Source organism: Bubalus bubalis, chromosome 7 (genome assembly GCF_019923935.1).
Source record: "Bubalus bubalis isolate 160015118507 breed Murrah chromosome 7, NDDB_SH_1, whole genome shotgun sequence".
NCBI classification, from domain to species: domain Eukaryota; kingdom Metazoa; phylum Chordata; class Mammalia; order Artiodactyla; family Bovidae; genus Bubalus; species Bubalus bubalis.
Genome location: NC_059163.1, coordinates 23,966,382 through 23,984,271, shown reverse-complemented (window position 1 = coordinate 23,984,271; position 17,890 = coordinate 23,966,382). Strand labels below are relative to the sequence as shown.

General features: G+C 38.8%; 1 protein-coding gene across 4 annotated transcripts in view; it reads left to right on the top strand.

Moving 5' to 3' along the window:
• The window catches only part of BMP2K (BMP2 inducible kinase), a 117,243-nt gene that overhangs the window by 657 nt on the left and 98,696 nt on the right, over window positions 1-17,890 (top strand). The window contains exon 1 of one of the 4 annotated variants that reach the window (XM_044945741.2): window positions 2,052-2,185. The exons of the other annotated variants lie outside the window; for them this stretch is intronic. Within the exon in view, the coding sequence (XP_044801676.2) occupies window positions 2,062-2,185 (124 nt within the window). The 5' untranslated portion in view covers window positions 2,052-2,061. Of the gene's footprint in view, window positions 1-2,051; window positions 2,186-17,890 lie in introns of those variants that run through there. 4 annotated transcript variants of the gene reach the window in all.

Here is a 17,890-nt window from a genome sequence, read left to right as displayed (position 1 = left end):
CGAGCAGGATTGGGTCTCCTGTCTCCCCGCTGTGGCTCAGGCGGCTGTCCTGCACTAGCTTCTCCACCCGCGCCGCAGGGCTCAGGACCCCGCAGCCCCGGGTGTTCGCCTGGGTTTGCTCCGGCTCAGTCATCAGTTGAAAAACAATTTATTTCTGTGTGTGCGCGTGCTGGAGGTGATGCTTTGCCCCAGATTTCAGTCACTGGGTTGCCATTGGGGGAGCAGGTAAACTTGGAAGTCCGCCTTGTTATTTAGAATCTTCTCTATGAGACCAGTCATATCCTTGCAGGACGTCTCTTGGTAGTACTTTAAAAGGCGGTAGGAAAGGTTAACTTTCACTTGAGAAGTTTTGTTTGGGAACCCTCATTATCTTTACCGGGTTATGTCAACAGTTGCAAGGCTGCTTACAAAAAAGTTTACTCTGTTAAAAAAAAGAAAAAGATCCTACACTTTAGTTTTGTGTATCGTGTATAATTGGCTTGTAGGAGATAACTCTTGTTCTGTCGCATGTTTCACTGGCTTTTGAGTTTTTAATCGCAGAATGATATTACCAAAAAAATACTTAAATACTTCTCAAGAAATAATTTGTTGGTGTGCTTAGTCCCCTCACTTGTGTCCAACTCTTTGTGACCCCGTGAACAGTAGCCCACCAGGCTCCTCTGTCCATGGGATTCTCCAGGCAGAAATACTGGAGTGGGTTGCCATTTTCCTTCTTCAGATTTCTTGGTAAATGGCCCTTTTAAGTTCCAAGATTAAGAGGGAAGAAATCAAAGACAGTAGTTTTGGTTCTCTGAGAGCTAGTTGTTGATGTGGTTTGGAGACAGTAGACTGAGATTCCACTTGTGCTTTTTGAAATGCTGTAAACAATAGCAAATGAGTACAAGAGGAAAATTGAAAGGTTATTGTCTATAAAAGACTCGAAAGAGAATGAAGATTTGAATGGTTCAGGGATGGATGCATTGTGTGGCAAGCCATTGCCCCTAGTAATGAGCCTGGCTGAATCTTAGAGAGGTGGGAGGAGGATCCTTAGCTTGTCAAATAATGAGTGTATGGTAATGGGTGTTGACACACAGATTTACTACGCTGTGAAAGTTCCTATCGCATTATTTTACAGGAATTTCAAATGTTTGAGTTGTAGCTGGAGCTGTAGGTTTTCAGAAGACATGGCTGTTAACTCACATGCTGTACTTCTGTCTTTTGAACTGTAGTAACTAATTCAAGTGTGACTTGAGTAATATTACACTCACTTCATTTCACTAAACCCCAGATGAGTCTTTTATTTAATAGAAGGAAATCATCAACATTTCATGAAACTAGACTTTGGATTTGTAGCTTTTGCCATTGCTCCATGCGTGTCCTATGATTACTTCTGAGCAAGCTATTTTCAACAAAAAGTAATTTTGGAAAATGCAAATAAAAAAATTTCAAAAGGGGAGCGCTCAACCACACAAAAAAATTTAAAAGAAAAATTTTTTCAGTCACTAATGTCACTGTTAATGTTCTGCTTGCCTTTTGCCATAATTTGTCATTTCTCTTGGAAAAATCTGCAGTCGTTAGGAGGAAGCAAGCATTGAACAAACTCTTTTGAAAGCTGGCACTACTCCCCACCCCCCATCCCAACCCCGCCCCCAAAACCCCAGCTCCTGGACCTAGGCTTTTGGCCTTCTGTGGAGGGAAGGCTGAGTCCTTGGTCTTGTTCCCTTGTGTATTTCTTCTCTTTCCAGCACACACACAACTGAAATTATCTATATTCGGCTTACTCTGATTCTGGCAATACGTTGTCATTTAATATGCTTCATATGATCTCTTCTTTCCAGATATGCCACAGTGTAGATATTTAAGCAGAAATGTGGTTTACATTCGAGAATGATCATTCCTTTAATTTACAGATATATTTGCCCAGTTATAAGATTATGGCAAGTGCTTATGAAAAGGCGTTAGCGTTTAGAGCACCTGAATTGAGGAGAGGTTTACCATTGAGTGGGAAAAAGGTAGAAGCAAAGATAGCAAAAAACAAGCTTAGTGGGTTTTACATTTTTGTTTTGTGTCAGTGTTGTTTAAATGGAGCCAGGACTCTGGATGCTGTGTCCTGAGTGTTTTGGCATGCTACCGCTCAGAATGACTTCTGCAGTGTCTTTGAGTCTTCAGTCAACCTGGTGGGAGTGCTACCTGTCTCCCTCCCCATGTACGTATTTGATTCTCATTATTCATAGAACTTATGTTCTTTAAAGTTGTCGTCAACAGTGATTTAGCAAATATGGAATCATTGTGCCTAGGGGAAATACAGTGTTAGGGTATCACAAATCTCTGTTCACATTTTTGCCAATCAATATAAACCTTGTTTTATGTGTGTTTCTGTTTAAAGACACCTTGTTTAGTATGTATATTGTTCGTTCACTCATAAACATTGAATTCGTGGCCAACAGTACTGTTCAGTTCAGTCGCTCAATCCTGTCGGACTCTTTGCGACCCCATGAACCGCAGCACGCCAGGCCTCCCTGTCCATCACCAACTCCCTGAGTCCACCCAAACCCATGTCCATTGAGTCGATGATGCCATCCAACCATCTCATCCTCTGTCGTCCCCTTCTCCTCCTGCCCTTAATCTTTCCCAGCATCAGGGTCTTTTCCATTGAGTCAGCTCTTTGCATCAGGTGGCTAAAATATTGGAGTTTCAGCTTCAACATCAGTCCTTCCAATGAACACCCAGGACTGATCGCCTTTAGAATGGACTGGTTGGATCTCCTTGCAGTCCAAGGGGCTCTCAAGAGTCTTCTCCAACACCACAGTTCAAAAGCATCATTTTTCGGCACTCAGCTTTCTTTATAGTCCAACTCTCACATCCATACATGACCACTGGAAAAACCATAGCCTTGACTAGACGGACCTTTGTTGATCAAGTAATGTCTCTGCTTTTTAATATGCTGTCTAGGTTGGTCATAACTTTCCCTCCAAGGAGTAAGCGTCTTTTAATTTCATGGCCGGAATCATCATCTGCAGTGATTTTGGAGCCCAGAAGAATAAAGTCAACCACTGTTTCCCCATTTATCTGTCATGAAGTGGTGGGACTGGATGCCATGATCTTTGTTTCTGAATGTTGAGCTTTAAGCCAACTTTTTCCACTCTCCTCTTTCACTTTCATCAAGAGGCCATTAGTTCTTCTTCACTTTCTGTCATAAGGGTGGTGTCATCTGCATATCTGAGGTTATTGATACTTCTTCTGGCAATCTTGACTCCAGCTTGTGCTTCCTCCAGCCCAGCGTTTCTCATGATGTACTCTGCATAGAAGTTAAATGAGCAGGGTGACAGTACTGTAGCTCGTGCCTAAATGAAGCTTCGCGAACACACAGATTTTCTCTGTAAGGGTCATCATAGCCTTCTTGCTCTAAGGAATGCTAGGTGGACAACATTTTGGCACTATGCTTGAGGGCTGTTTTAAACAACAGAATCGTCAGTAAAAAACACAAAAATGAGAAAAACATGACACTGTATAGACCTTGAAAAGGGCCCTTGCCTACAGTATGAGAGCTGAAAGAAGGCAGAGTAATACCTCGTTGATGCCAGGTGGCCTACTCAAAATATTCGCCACTGCACAGTCTGCAAATGACTATGAAAGTGCCATTGTTTTGATTTTGGGATATTGTATTGATTTCAGGGATACAAATAAATTTTGGCAAGTAAGCAAGTTTACAAATATGAACTCAAATAATGAAGATCAGCTGTGTGTAAATATACACATGCACATATATGTTTTATATAGTATACATAATTTTAAAAACCTAGATTCTTAGGGGTATACTTGTGTGTTGGTGTAGTTTCCTTTCTGAAATGTTATACACTTCATAGCGTAATCTCTTTCTAGTTAAGAATATATGTGTTAGAAGATGCTGAGAACTTGCACCTTTTTAGTTCTTACTAAAAGTCGAAACAGCTGATATGATAGGCATTTTCATGGTTTTCCTCAAAAAATAGTTTTGTTTAGTTTCAGGAATGCAAGTTCAGTTTTAGGTTAGGCTGTAGAAATGAGCTAGAGACATATGCAAATTTTAGCTTGAAACAGTATCAAATTGTCAAGCACATATAATTCAATGTCACCTTCCAACTTTTTACTAAAATATAGGCCCACTTTTGGATAACATGACTTCAGTCTAGTCAGAAGAATTTACTGTTGATTGATAATGGGAAGAGTGGGTTCTCCAGTAGGTGACTTTTCCCTTTAAATGTCTTTGGTAAAAAGTGGACTTAAATGGGGAGCAGTGTAGAGGGCAGGACACCATCCATAATTTGTTGACATAATCTAATCATGAGGTTATGGTGCTGGCTAGGAATGATATTTTGAATATAATTGGGTGCATAGGACTTTGTGACATGGGCATGGTGGGGGGCGGGGGTTGTTGGCACGTCAGAAATTGGAGGCCAGGAATTGACTACAGATTTCTGTAAAAGTAGCTTGGTAACTCTTTCAGAGTTAACTGCTTGGAGTAGGGTGAATTTAGCCTAGGTGCCAGTTAATTCTCATTGTTAATTTTACAGAAAGGTAGTAAAGTACTTCTGACTTTGCAGTATAAATCAGTAAGAAAAATGATGTATTTAAGCATGATGTTTCATGCAGAAATTATCTGTAGCTACCCAGTAACATGTAAGTTAAAGTTCCTAAGAGATTGACAGCAGAAGGGGAGGATTTAATAAAGATATCAACAACTGTTCCTATTCCCTAACTATTTATGAAATGCCTTCTTTTAAAAAAAATGACAAGCTCTGTACTAGGAGAACAAAACATATTTCTCTGACCTTACGGAACTTACAGTCTAGTGTAGATGATAAAATCAGTCAGGTTAATGTAGTTAGCAGTTTAGATAATTGTTGTGACAAGAAAGGGTTTTATGAGCAAATAACTGATTCAGTTTATATTGGTGGATTAGGAAGCCCCCACCCCCCGCTTTTTTTTTGACATTTTAGCAGAATTCTGGAGTATGAGGAGAGTTAAGTAAAGGCAGAGGTGTGAAGGTGGGGGTGGTGTGGAGTATGTCATGAAGAGAAATTCCTCTGTAGGGAAAAGTTTCAGAAACTGAAGTAAAAGTAAGTCCAGAGCCATCGACCGTTGTGAATGAATCATGTGAAAGGAGAACCAGGATGGTTTCAGAGCGGTGACTAGGATCGAGGTCTTTGTATGGCATGTTGGGCATTTAGATTTTTATCTGAAAATGCGGTGGGAAGCTAGTGAAGGATTTAAATTTGGGCCGTGACATGCTCTGATTTGTGTTTTCGTAAGATCATGGTATTTGCTGTGTGATGACTGTTTGAGAGGTATACAAGTTAGATGATGAGTTAAGAGGGTGGCAGCGGGGACGGAGCCTAATGTTACTAATGCTTGACTGGGAGGACCTGGTGTGGATTACGTGGAGGTGGGTGTTGTAGGAAGTCTGAAGAATGACTTGCTTATGCACCTCTTGCATGGAGGTGCTTTTATTGAGGTGGGAAGAGTAGAGAAGGAACAGAGTTTGGGGGTTGGGGGTGGAGATTGGAAGAATATCCAGTAATTCCGGACATGTTTAGTTGAGAAATCTGAGAGGAAATACTTGTCAAGTGGGATGCTGAGTATATATGGTCTGGTACTCAGCAAAGGTGTTTGGGCTTAGAGACAGGTACTTGTGATTAGTGAGCATTTATTTGACTGTTATTTTAAGCCCTGGGAGAGGATGGGTGAAGGAGCCATGTAGAATGAGAAGGGCAAGGCTCTCATGAAGGACTCCTGTGGAACATTGGTTTCAGACATTAGCGTTTATTAGAATCATTATTTGGAGAGCTTGGTAAACCACAGATTGCTGAGCCTGACATCCAGAGTTTGATTTTGTATGGCTGGGCAGAGCCCGTAATTTTCATTTCTACCAACTTGCTCATCAGTGCAGATACTGCTGGTCCAGGAACCATGCCTTGAGATTTACGAGTAGGCAGAGACTGAGAAGACTAAAAAGGAGCTGCCAGGGAGGCAGGGGAATACAGGAGAGATGCCTTGCAACTGAGGAGTGAAGGGAGGGAGGGAACGGTTGTGTTGCTGAGAAGTCATCTTACTTGGTTACATTGTTTTGGTCAGGCATTTGTGATTATAATGGGCTTCCCTGGTGGTTCAGGTAAAGAGTCCTCCTGCCAGTGCAGGAGACCCGGGTTTGATCCCTGCGTTGGGAAGATCCCCTGGAGGAGTAAATGGCAACCCACTCCAGTATTCTTGCCTGGGAAATCCCATGGACAGAGGAGGCTGGCAGGCTGCGGGCCATGGTGTTGCAAAAGAGACACAACTTAGCAACTAAACAAGTTCATGATTGTGCGTGCTCAGTCATTCACCTACCTTATGAAACTTAGCTGTGATTATTTTCTGGTAATGCTCTTTGCTCCAGCCACAGTGTGCTTCTCGCCTCCTGGTTCCCGGGTTGAATCTCCTGTTTGCCTTTCTCTCTGCCTCTCTAACCTTAGTTTCCTAACTGCTGGCTCTGATCACGCCCTTCTTCCTGTGGACATTTGTAGCTGTTTGCTTTTTCTTCTCTTATCACATTTAATCTTTTGTCTTGAGATACAATTATGTAAGCACTTGGAAACAGGTGATGAATTATTCTTCCTGTCTCAATGCCCCTAGCAGATAGTGAAATTCTGGAGGCAGAAGGACACTCCGTTAATTGCTTTTTGTGTCACAAAAATTGCCTCACCATAGGCATTCAAATACTTTTCAAAGGAAATGATTTTTGACTTTTTTTGGGAAACCAGAATTCTTCAGTAGAATTTAGGACCTAATTTGCAAATTAAGAAGTACCAGTGGAGGACTCTTTAGTTCTTGTCCCCTCAGAGGTCTTCTGCTTAGACCTGGGGACCCTGAATTTTCTACTTTTGGTGAAGACATATTTGCAAAGTGGCATTTCATTTAGCTTCCTTGAAACAGCAAAGAAAGAACAACATGGATACCCCCTTAAGTCACCTTTCTCTGTTGACATTATATTTTTCTTTATTTAGCAAAAGTGGCCGAATTTAAAAAAAGAAAACATTTTTACATGCCATTGTGAAACTGTTTTATATTCTGCAGTTGATTTTGACAGTCTTTTTTTTTTTTTTTTTGGATGGAGAGTATGTTGAGGACAGTGTCTTATTTATTTATCTCTATCTTTAGTTCTGTGCAGTAATTTTCAGTTGTTGAAATTAAACTGTCAGGAAACATTGTTTCCTTTTCTGTTAACACATAGCTAATACCTAGTATGAAAATCAATAGATAATGTGTGATACTGACAAGATAATTTGTGACAGTACCTAACCGTGCATGCCAAATCTCTCAATAAATATGGATTAATTTCTGGTTCAGATTTAGTTGTAAGCTTTCAGTGAGATCTGATTCTGGCATTGTAGTAACTTGCTTTTAGATTAGGTGGTACATTTATCCTGAAGTAAGTGCCACATGTTTGTAAAAATTCCAAATCATTTTGATCAGATAATTATTATATGGCATTCAGCCACATATAATTTGTAGGTTCCTGTTAGCTATGTAGAGTTTTGACCTTGATAGCAGCATGTGCTTTCACAACAATGTGAAAGTAATTTGCAGCAAAGGGTATTACATAGAATCCTGTTAACACATGCTTCTGTTTTGGGTTATGTTATCATTGTAGGGACAGCTCCTAGGATGTAATTTTGATCGCTGATATATTTTCTTTAGATGTGGCAGTTTATTCAAGGACAAGATACTAATGCTAAATTTCCAATACTTCAAAAATATGTAGTGGAAATTGTACATTTGCCTCCAGTGTGTGTGAGCTCAGTCGCTGTCATGTCTTTTGAGACCCCATGAACTGTAGCCTGCAAGGCTCCTCTGTCCATGGGATTCCTAGGCAAGAATAGTGGAGTGGATTTCCGTTTTCTTCTTTGGGGAGTTTCCCAACTCAGGGACCAAACCCATGTCTCCTGCATTGGCAGGTGGATTTTTTACCATTGAGCCACCTGGGAAGCCCATTTATCTCCAGTAAAGGTGCTAAATTGCACTAATATGTCAAATTTCTGTGATTTTAGCTGTAGTCAACTTTGTGGGGTTAGTACTGACATTTTCATGCTGAGCAAATTGGAAAGGTTGTCTTCGGTTATTTTAAAAATAATGGGAATAAATTAATATTTGTTAGTATCTTTCCGTTATGGAGTTTGCAAGAGAGAAAAATAGAAAATTTGTATTAGAAGTATTAAGTAACATACTAGGAGGTAGAATTGATGTCTGTCCTTACGTTGATTCCTGATCTTCTTTGGTGTTCTTTACTGATCTTGTGTATTACCTGGGGTTCTCTTTCACCCCTTCTCTCCTTGTTTTTTTTCTTTTGTTGTCAAAACTCAAAGTAGAACATACATATTTATTAGAACACATTTGATAGCTATCAAATGATTAAAACCTTGATCTGGAATTCTGAAATTAAGAGTCTGAATGTCAGTTTCAGAGCTTCACGAGGTTTCATCTGCAAGGGCTTGAGGCTGCTCATTCCTTGATTTTTATCCTGCATCCATCTGGTGAGCCATTTATGTACCCACAAGCCACTATTTTTAGGGGACTCGGTTAGGACGTTGAGTGGTTAATGACTGAGCTGTTTTACATAGTTGGGTGCTTAGTTAATTTGGAGATTCTCAGTCTGTATGTATCATGTTTACAGTTGAGATCAGTCAGCACATTTCTGCTAAGTTTCAAGACTTAGGAAAGTGGTTGTCAGGCCTTTTATAGAGGGACTTTGTTTATCGAATTTTGGGTTTGTCCTAGAATTCCAGTAACCTTGAGGGCATAGTTTGGGTTGTAACCTTTGGAGAGGCACTTTGCAATGGATATTGTTTTAAAATGTGAAATATTTGTTGCTACTAGTTTTCCTGTTTTAAATTTAATTAGATTTTGGAATGGTGCCTTCTTGGAGGCAACTATTAAAAAAAAGGTGAAACTTTGAAGTTAGACCATCTGCTAATCCCAGTTAATGCCACTAACTCACATTGTGACATTTTGACCTCAGTTCCCTCAAGGAAAAAAATGAAGTGGGTTAAAATAAATCTGTAACATCTTTTTCTGTTTTGACTTTTGCTGATTCTACCTGTGTAACTGAATCTTACTGCTCCTGCCGCTAAGAGCGGAGCATGGGAAAGGAGGGCTAATGATGAGCAGTTTTAGGATTGAGACCGTAATGAAAGGATTGTGCGTGGTTATCATACATTTGTGTTCTTTGGCAAACTTCAATATAGGGTAGCAATTTATTTCTTATTACATGGTATAAAGCTATTTCTTAAGCATTGGGAAAGAGTCTTTTATAAGAAGTTACCTTGTGTGTTAGCCTCAAGGTAGAGGACTGATGCTCAGGTGAAATAGCGTGGCATTTCAGAGCCCAGTTCAATTTCAAGGGCCAAGGCACCTTAGTTGCTGCTTTTGTCATTTTAATTTGTTATCTCCAAGTGATTCGTTTTTTGAAGGGTATCTGGAAGTAAAGAAACTCGTTTTACAAATGTTTGCTTACAAAGAATATATGTGGAAGAGTTATAGTAATATTTTCTCTGAGCAAGCTTATGGCTAGAAAGTTTAACTGTGGTATGTGTGAAGAACTTGGTACTTTTTGTTTCCATTGCTGTCAGCTCTAGTTTGGGTCCCTGCTGCTGCTACTGCTGCTAAGTCGCTTCAGTTGTGTCTGACTCTGTGCGACCACATAGACGGCAGCCCACCAGGCTCCGCCGTCCCGGGGATTCTCCAGGCAAGAACACTGGAGTGGGCTGCCATTTCCTTCTCCAATGCATGAAGGTGAAAAGTGAAAGTTAAGTCGCTCAGTCATACCCGACTCTTAGCGACCCCATGGACTGCAGCCCACCAGGCTCCTCTGTCCATGGGATTTTCCGGGCAAGAGTACTGAAGTGGGGTGCCATTGCCTTCTCCGTTTGGGTCCCTAATACTTGTTAAAGAAATACATTCTCATGTGGGCTATTCCTCCCCTTTTAGGCTCTTTACTCATCAAAGCAACTCTTATATTCCTTCTAATTTGTTCTTCTGGAAGTGGACTTCTGCTTTTGTCACCCTCTTATTTGCTTAAGTAAGTGAAATGCAGACTCAGTACTCTGGGATTCAAGGTCCTCTGTGACGGGACTCCAAACCCCTTTCCACCTTCATCTCTCACTGCACCCCTGGGTGTATGTCACTACTGCACATGTGCTTCTGTCTCCTGCACTTCTGTCATGCTTTATCATTCCCGGTTTTCAGTTTATGTTGTTACATTTGCCTGAATGCAGATGCCTGCCTCTCCAGGTCTGTTGAAATGGGATCTTGCAGCACTCATTTAATGTACAGTCAGTTAATTGCAATCTTTATTTTTCCATGAAACCCTATGTGCAACCAAATGAGTGCAGTTATGTCTTCCTTTGATGCCTTGTGTAGCAGCTGTTTCTCATGTTGCACTTACTTTACATGGCTTTGTTCTATTCCAAGAAAATGGCTGATAAAAAGTTTCCTCTACTGCATGATTAAAAGCTCCTTTAAAATTTGGCTTATATTCATCATTTATCTCTTGCAGTGCTATACTTGTGATACATGTAAGAGATTGAGGTTTTTGAGTTGAAAACAGTCCGAAGGCCTGTAAAAATTTACTGTTAAACAGTTGGATAGCAAACTAGACTTTACGTATCCTGTTGTTCAGTTGATATTTAGGAACAGATTGGCCCTGGTTTTCAAGTTATGTCCCTTTATAGAAATGAAAACAAGTAGATGCATTTATAATAATGTAGGTACAATATTGTCTAGTAGATGAAAAAAACACAACCAGATTAATTTTTGAATTTCTAGCCTGTTTTACTTCTGTTATGATTACACAAAGAGCGCATTTTTATTTCATGGCTACTGCGTTGCTCTCATTAGGTATGACTCTCAGAAATACTCTAGCCTAAATTTCCCCGACCCATGTCATCTTTAAGAAAGCCAGGACTGTGGGACAGAGAGTGAGCTGAAGAGGCCTAATGTTATGTGCTCTGAGCAACGAATTTTAAGGAGGTATCAGTGTTGGAAATGATCAAAAGGCTAAGGCTTTCTCTTCAGTGACTGATAGTACCAAGGTTTAATGTGACAGCTGGAATATAAGAGAAGGAGAGATGAGCAAGAGGGGCATCTCCTTAATGCTCTGCTTGAGGAACATATGATCATTTCTTTGAAGGACCTCTCTAATTAGTCTGTGATATTGGAGGTGCTATTTTCTAGCAGAGAAGCATTGAATTTTTGTTGATTGGGAAATTTGTAAGCGTTAGCATAACAGATCAGAGGGTAGCAAACTAAGTCTTTATGCAGTTTTCTTAGTAACTCATCATTACCACCCTTAGCATTCTTGTATTTCTTCTTTGGTTTTCTGGAAGAGAGGTTCCTTCCCTTGCCTAATTGCTATATTTACTTGTTTTCCTTAGATTTTGTGTGTGTGTGTGTGTGTGTGTGTGTGTGGCTGGGCCATTGTTTGAGCTGATGGAGATTTTTACATACTTAACTATGGTCTTTTGAATGAGGTGGTCAGTGGTTGGTCTAAATTTTGATACTCATTTTGGAATCATTAAGGTATTAGTACTTATGGTAAACTATTTTACTTAATGAATGTTGTCAGGACTATTTTTCTAGGGAGTAGGATTATGCATCACTGACCATGACCCACTTTTCCATTCTCTTTCCTGCGTAACAGAATCTCTCCTTCTGAATATTAATGATCTGTCTGTTCTTTGTGTAACAGCAACAAAAAAGATGCCACTGACTCATGACCAGTAGGACATGGATTTTGAGTTATTTTTCCAGAAGTAGGATGAGTATGTGTTCAGCTGTGCTTAGGATTTTGATGGTCTGTTTTGTGATCAATGAGAGAAGCTTGTACGACAGTTAACTAGTGCTGCTGTAGTGCAGAAATGTAGACCTAAAAAAGAGGATTTTGTTTCCAACTAGCCTAGTTCAAATCCTGGTGAATAGTTAACCAGATTGTTAAATCTTTGTTCATTTTTTATCTTTTAATATATTATTTATAAAATTCTGAGGATCTCAATTCAAATTGATAGTTATATGTATGTATTTAAAATCCAGTGAACTAGCTGTTACATCTTTGTTTTTCAGTTCACTGAAGTGGGGACTTGAGAAATGTTGCAAATCCATGGATTGAAAGAAAGCATGTGTTTTTATACGGCATTTTGCCCGTAGTATGTTAGAAGTGAGTTTGCAAGGTGCTGTATGAATCCATCTAATTCAGAGTTGGATGTAACTATTTTGATGGCCCATAAATTTCTAGCATGAGAAACTCCTGTTTACGGAGTTAAGGTTCAAATTTGTCCTCACTTTAGAATAGTAGCTGTCTTAATAAAGGCTACAGGTATTTTAAAAGGTTATGGTGGGCCATTATGGATATTATGAGGTCAATTCTGTTGAGTTTTGTTCTTTTGGAAGACTAAATATAGGGATGGAGTGGTGGGTGGTGTACAAGAATCTGCATGAAGGCAAAGGCCTTCTCAGCTTCCTTCAGAGAATATCCCCAGTGGTCTATTAATTGGAGTTGGTGGTGCTGGACTAACAGTCTATCTTTTAAAATGCTAGGGCCTCATTAAATCTCCTGTAATTGCAGCAATTATCCAATTTTAGTTCCCTTATTTAACTATGAGAAAATAGATTAAGGGATGAGCCCTCAAAGTCACACTGTTAGTGTTGGTTGTGGAGGGCTTCAGTCTCAGGACTTTAACTTAGCACTCTTTCCACTACATGGGGCTCTTTAATTGGCACTTGTTCACATTCAAATTTTGGCCTTTGGTTGGAGTGGGACTTTGAGCAGACTTAAGGGATCAGAGGACTTTTAATATTCTGGAAGCAGCTAGAGTATTAATGGGTACCTGAGGAGTCTGAGGTGGAAGGAGGTATTCCCAAACATTTTTGAGTTTTTTTCACTTTGCTCTTTGCTAAGGCCATGAAACCATGTGTTGCAGTTGTTTAAGGTGTCAGAATTAACATTAAAAGGTTTAAAATTACACTTTCCCCCAAATTAGTCTTATCTCAGTTTAGAAAGATTCAGCCCTGAGTGAAATAATGTGTTTGTGAACTGTAAAGTAAGATAAAATCACATTACTTTAGCATCTTCTTGTGAATCTAGCTTAGCAATATCTGGGACCTCCTGGTAGGGAGGAAAGAAAGTGAAGAGAAACAGATGAATTCTTAACGCCTACTACCTTCTGTTCCTAGTTCAAAGTTATGGGAACTTTAAAGCTTAGAGTCTAATGTGCTATAGTATCAAATCCCCTTTTGCATTTCACTTAACCAATTTGTGCTACATTTATTCAAAAGAAAAGAAAAGACACAGGATCTTTCAAATTTTTATCTTTAGATCGTAGCATGTATACATGTGTCTTAAACCTGAAAATACTACACTTCTGAGTCTTTGCAGGAAATAAGATCATGTGACGTCATATGAATTTTATTAAAAATGACATGACATTACTTCTGTGATGTATGTGGCATATTTTTATACACATGCAAGTGAAAAGTTAGAATGGAATGGTCCTTGATCTGTGATTTAATAATATTAAAAGAAAATTTCTTAATATTTTTTGTTAAACTATGGGACTGTCAACATCATTATCAAGAAACATTTATTGTTTGTATTTTTTTAAGTAGAGAGTTTTTTTTAATTGAGATAGAGTTGACATATAACATTATATTAGTTTCAGATATGCAACATGAGTCCACATTTGTATACATTGTGAACTGATCACCAGGATAAGTCTATCCATCACCACATATAGTTACAAACTTTTTTCCCTCTGATGAGACCTTTTAAGATCTCTTGGCAACTTTCAGATATACATACAGGATTATTAACTGTTGTCACAGGCTGTACATTACATTCCCAGCACTTAGAGCCTTTTTAAAGCCAAAATACAACCTGTCCTATCCCCCATCTACCTCTAATATGGGTCTCTCCTTTACTTCCAACTTGAGACTCCCCCCCCCCCCCCCGCCATTTCTACTTGTGCCTTATTACTTAATCTTTCTATTCAACATATCTGCCTGTTTATCTCATTTTAAAAGACAAAACAAAAATAAAGGTTTTTCATGGTCTTTTGTGTGTCTTTGCTTCTTTCATCACTGACTTCTGAAAGAACAGGCTTCAGTAATTGTTCTCATAGTGTTGTTTGTGGGCTCCAGGGGGATGGGTCCTCAAAACCTTTTGATGGGGTTTATCAGGTCAAAATTATTTTCATAATACTTTTAAGACATAATTGCCTTTTACACTTTATTGGCATTTTCATTGACAGTTTGAAAGCAATGCTAGTTAAAACTGCTTTAACATGAATCTACGTAGTTGGCACCAAAATGTATTAGTAGTCATTGAGTTCTTCACTGTCACATGCGCTTTGTTTTGTTTTGTTTTTTTTAAAGCCGCTTTCTCTTAATGTCTTTGATGCAGCTGTAAAAAGTCTTTTCTCAATCTCAAAAGTACGTGTCTTTTTTTTTTTTCTGATTGTGGTAAAATACACATAAAATTTACCGTTTTAACTATTTTTAAGTTTATAGTTCAGTGGCATTCACATTGTTAGGCCATCATCACCACTATCCATTTCCAGAACTTCTTCATCTTCCCAAATTGAAGCTCTGTATCCATTAAGCACTAACTCCACAGTCTTCCTTTTCCCCAGTCCCAGTAACCACTATTCTACTTACTGACCCTATGAATTTGACTATTATAAGTACCTCATATAACTGGAATCATACAATAATGGCCCCTTTTTCATTGGCTTGTTTCACTTCCCATAACATTTTCGAGGTTCATGCATGTTGTAGCATGTATCGATGTAAGTCTGAGTAATCCATGAGTGGAATGTCACATTTTGTTTAGTCACCGTCAGTGGACACAGTTTGGTCATTTCCACCTTCTTACTATTGTGGGTAACGCTGCTATGAATATAAGTGTATAAATATCTACTCAAGCCCATGCTTTCATTTCTTTTTGGTATGGACCCAGAAGCAGAATTGCTGCATTATGTATGAACGATTCTATGTTTAATTCTTTGAGGAATTGTCCTCCTGTTTACCATAGTGGCCAGCTATATGATTTTAAGTTCTCATGTCCTGACCAACACTTGGTATTTTCTGCTTTTTTCTTTTTAACATTTTATAATGACCATCCAAGATGGGTATGAAGTGGTGTATCACTGTGGTTTTGATTTGCATTTTCCCAAAGATAAGTGGTGTTGAACATCTTTTCATGTGCTTTTTATTGGCCATTCATAAGTTGACATCTTTTTAATATGTGAAGAAATGGGAAGTATACATCAAGCACTTGCTGCATGGTGAAGTTTATGGTGGGATAATTGAGGAAAAGCACTTAGGTGATTCAGTTGTGTGCTGAACCTGCTGCTTTTTTAGTGGAACACTTTTTATTTGAAAGTGATTGACAAACTATGGTTATTCATTTAGATCTGGATATTTGGCTCACATTTATTTTCTCAAAAAATGAAGTGAGACTGTCACTTCAAGGAAGACAAGTGTTATTAATGACAGAATTTGATTTTTCAAAAGAAAGTTAGAATTTTGGAAAACTTGTATCTGCCCGTGTGAACTTGATAGCTTCCTACCGCTTAAAGGCTTTTCTGAGGAGATAGGTGATAATGTTTACATTTTTAAAATACAATTTTTAAAAAGGGTAACATGATTTCTTAAACTCGGTGAACTGTTATTTTCCTAATACTTGATGTTACTAATATAAGATTGACCATTGGATTTTAATGTAAGAGGGCAAAGAATTCAGTGATGTGGTTTGAGATACCATGTTGCAGTGACCTTTAAGAAGTAATTGTTATGTTTTGCTACAATAGCAGAGAAGAATGTCCATAGGTATGTGAAAGGACTATTAAAATAGTCCTTTATCTTTACTTCATTACAGTCTTAGGAACCAGAGTTGTGATGAGGTGTCCGAGGGACCGGTGACAGAGCAGGGAAGTTTGAAAGGAATATTCCTTTGGACTCGAAGAGCTGGTTCACTTTAGAGTGTGTGTGTGCACGTTCAGTTGTGTCTGAGTTTTTGCGACCTCATGGACTGTAGCCCACCAGGCTCCTCTGAACACAGAATTTTCCAGACAAGAATATGGGAGTGGGTTGCCGTTTCCTTCTTCAGGGGATCTTCCCAACCTAGGGACTGAACCAGTGAACCAGCATCTCGTGCATTTCCCGCATTGGCAGGAGGATTCTTTACCAGCTGAGCTACCAGGGAAGCCTGGTTCATTTTAAGTGTATTAATTTTTTAAAAGTAATTTTGAGGAGTCTTATTCTCTAATATACTGCTTCTCAGACTCTTAGTAAGTATATGAATCACTTGGGGATTTGTTAAAAAGTAGCTTCTGACTCCGAGCATCTGGGGTGGGGCCTGGGGTTCTACATGACCAGCGCGCTCGTGAGTGATGCCAGTGCTGCTGCTTCCACAGCTCACATTGTCCTTGAGCCAGTCTCCTAGGAGAGGGAGAGAGAAACAAGACCCTCTGAAGTGATCAAAGCAGTTCATGATGAATATCTGTTTTATTAATGACCTTCAGATTGATCATTAGGAGACAGCAGGACTAATGCAGGGGTTCTGAAATTTTACCTGGAGTGCTATTGAACACATTTCTGGACATAAATCCCAGAGATTTAATCTTAGGTTTAGAGATCTTTTGGGAAAACATCAAGTTTAATAAGCACTCCATATAATTCTGTTGTGTTGGGATTTTGATTGACATTACTCAAAACTGCCTGTTAACTTGGGGTTGAGCATATTGATAGTATTGAGCATTCCTTTCCAAGAGCATAGCATCTCTATTTTATTGAAGTCATATGTGTGAGAATTACTAGAAACCTTGTTAGATTTTGTTTGAAAGAAACAAAGGATAACGGGACATAGTACTTGTTGGGTGCCTGTGGGAAACTTGCCTAGACTGTTGAAAGGCTGATCTTTATTACGAAGGTCCTTTAAGGTCAAGGGGGACAGTGCATTAAGTAATTTATGGTTTATGGGGAAATTTTTTAGAACTATTGTTAATATATATAGAACCTCACCATGGAAGGAAATAACTGGTTTTACTTCTTTCCTTAGCTTTCTTTCTATTGCATTTCTATAAATTATTTCACTTTGAAAAGAATTTGTTCTTAGAAAAGCTGTGATCATATACTTTCAAAGGTGTAACTTTCTAACAGGAGTCTCTGAACAGATTACTTCAGGTGGGAATATTTTTAGGAAAGTTCCAGTGGGTATTTGAAATCTCTTACCCGAGGGTTTCACTTTAGTCACTGTTAACCAGAAGTGCACATTATTATGCTCTTTCAGATAAAGTACATTCGAATATAAACCTACATGTCTTAAAGATCCACAATCTGTATGAGAGAACTTGGTATCAGTGCTTTTAAGACAAAACTTGTTTTAATTGTTAATAGTACTTGTTCTGAATGAAATTTAAAATATCTTTTTATAGACCATTGTAACAGATAAAAATACCAATGATAAACATTATAAAGTTATTGCATATTGACATATTTTGATAGAGACTTCTTAATTATCTAGAGAACTTTCTTCTACATAGCCAAATTTAATGTATTCACCAATTCTTAAGTAGACAGGGCAACAGAACTATGTCCATTTTTAAAGAGAAGGTAAGCCAGTTCATAGACAGTGTAAGGAAGGGGAGATACCCACACACAAATACACACACACACACACACACACACACGCATATATAGAGAGAGAGCGTACAAGAATTTGAAAAAGTTTTAGTTGTTGTATATTCCGGTAGAAGTAGTAAAAAAAAAACCCAAAAAAACCAAACTCTTTTTGGATAGCACATTTCTTTGAGAAGTTAGATACTTTGCTCAGGAGAATTTGCAT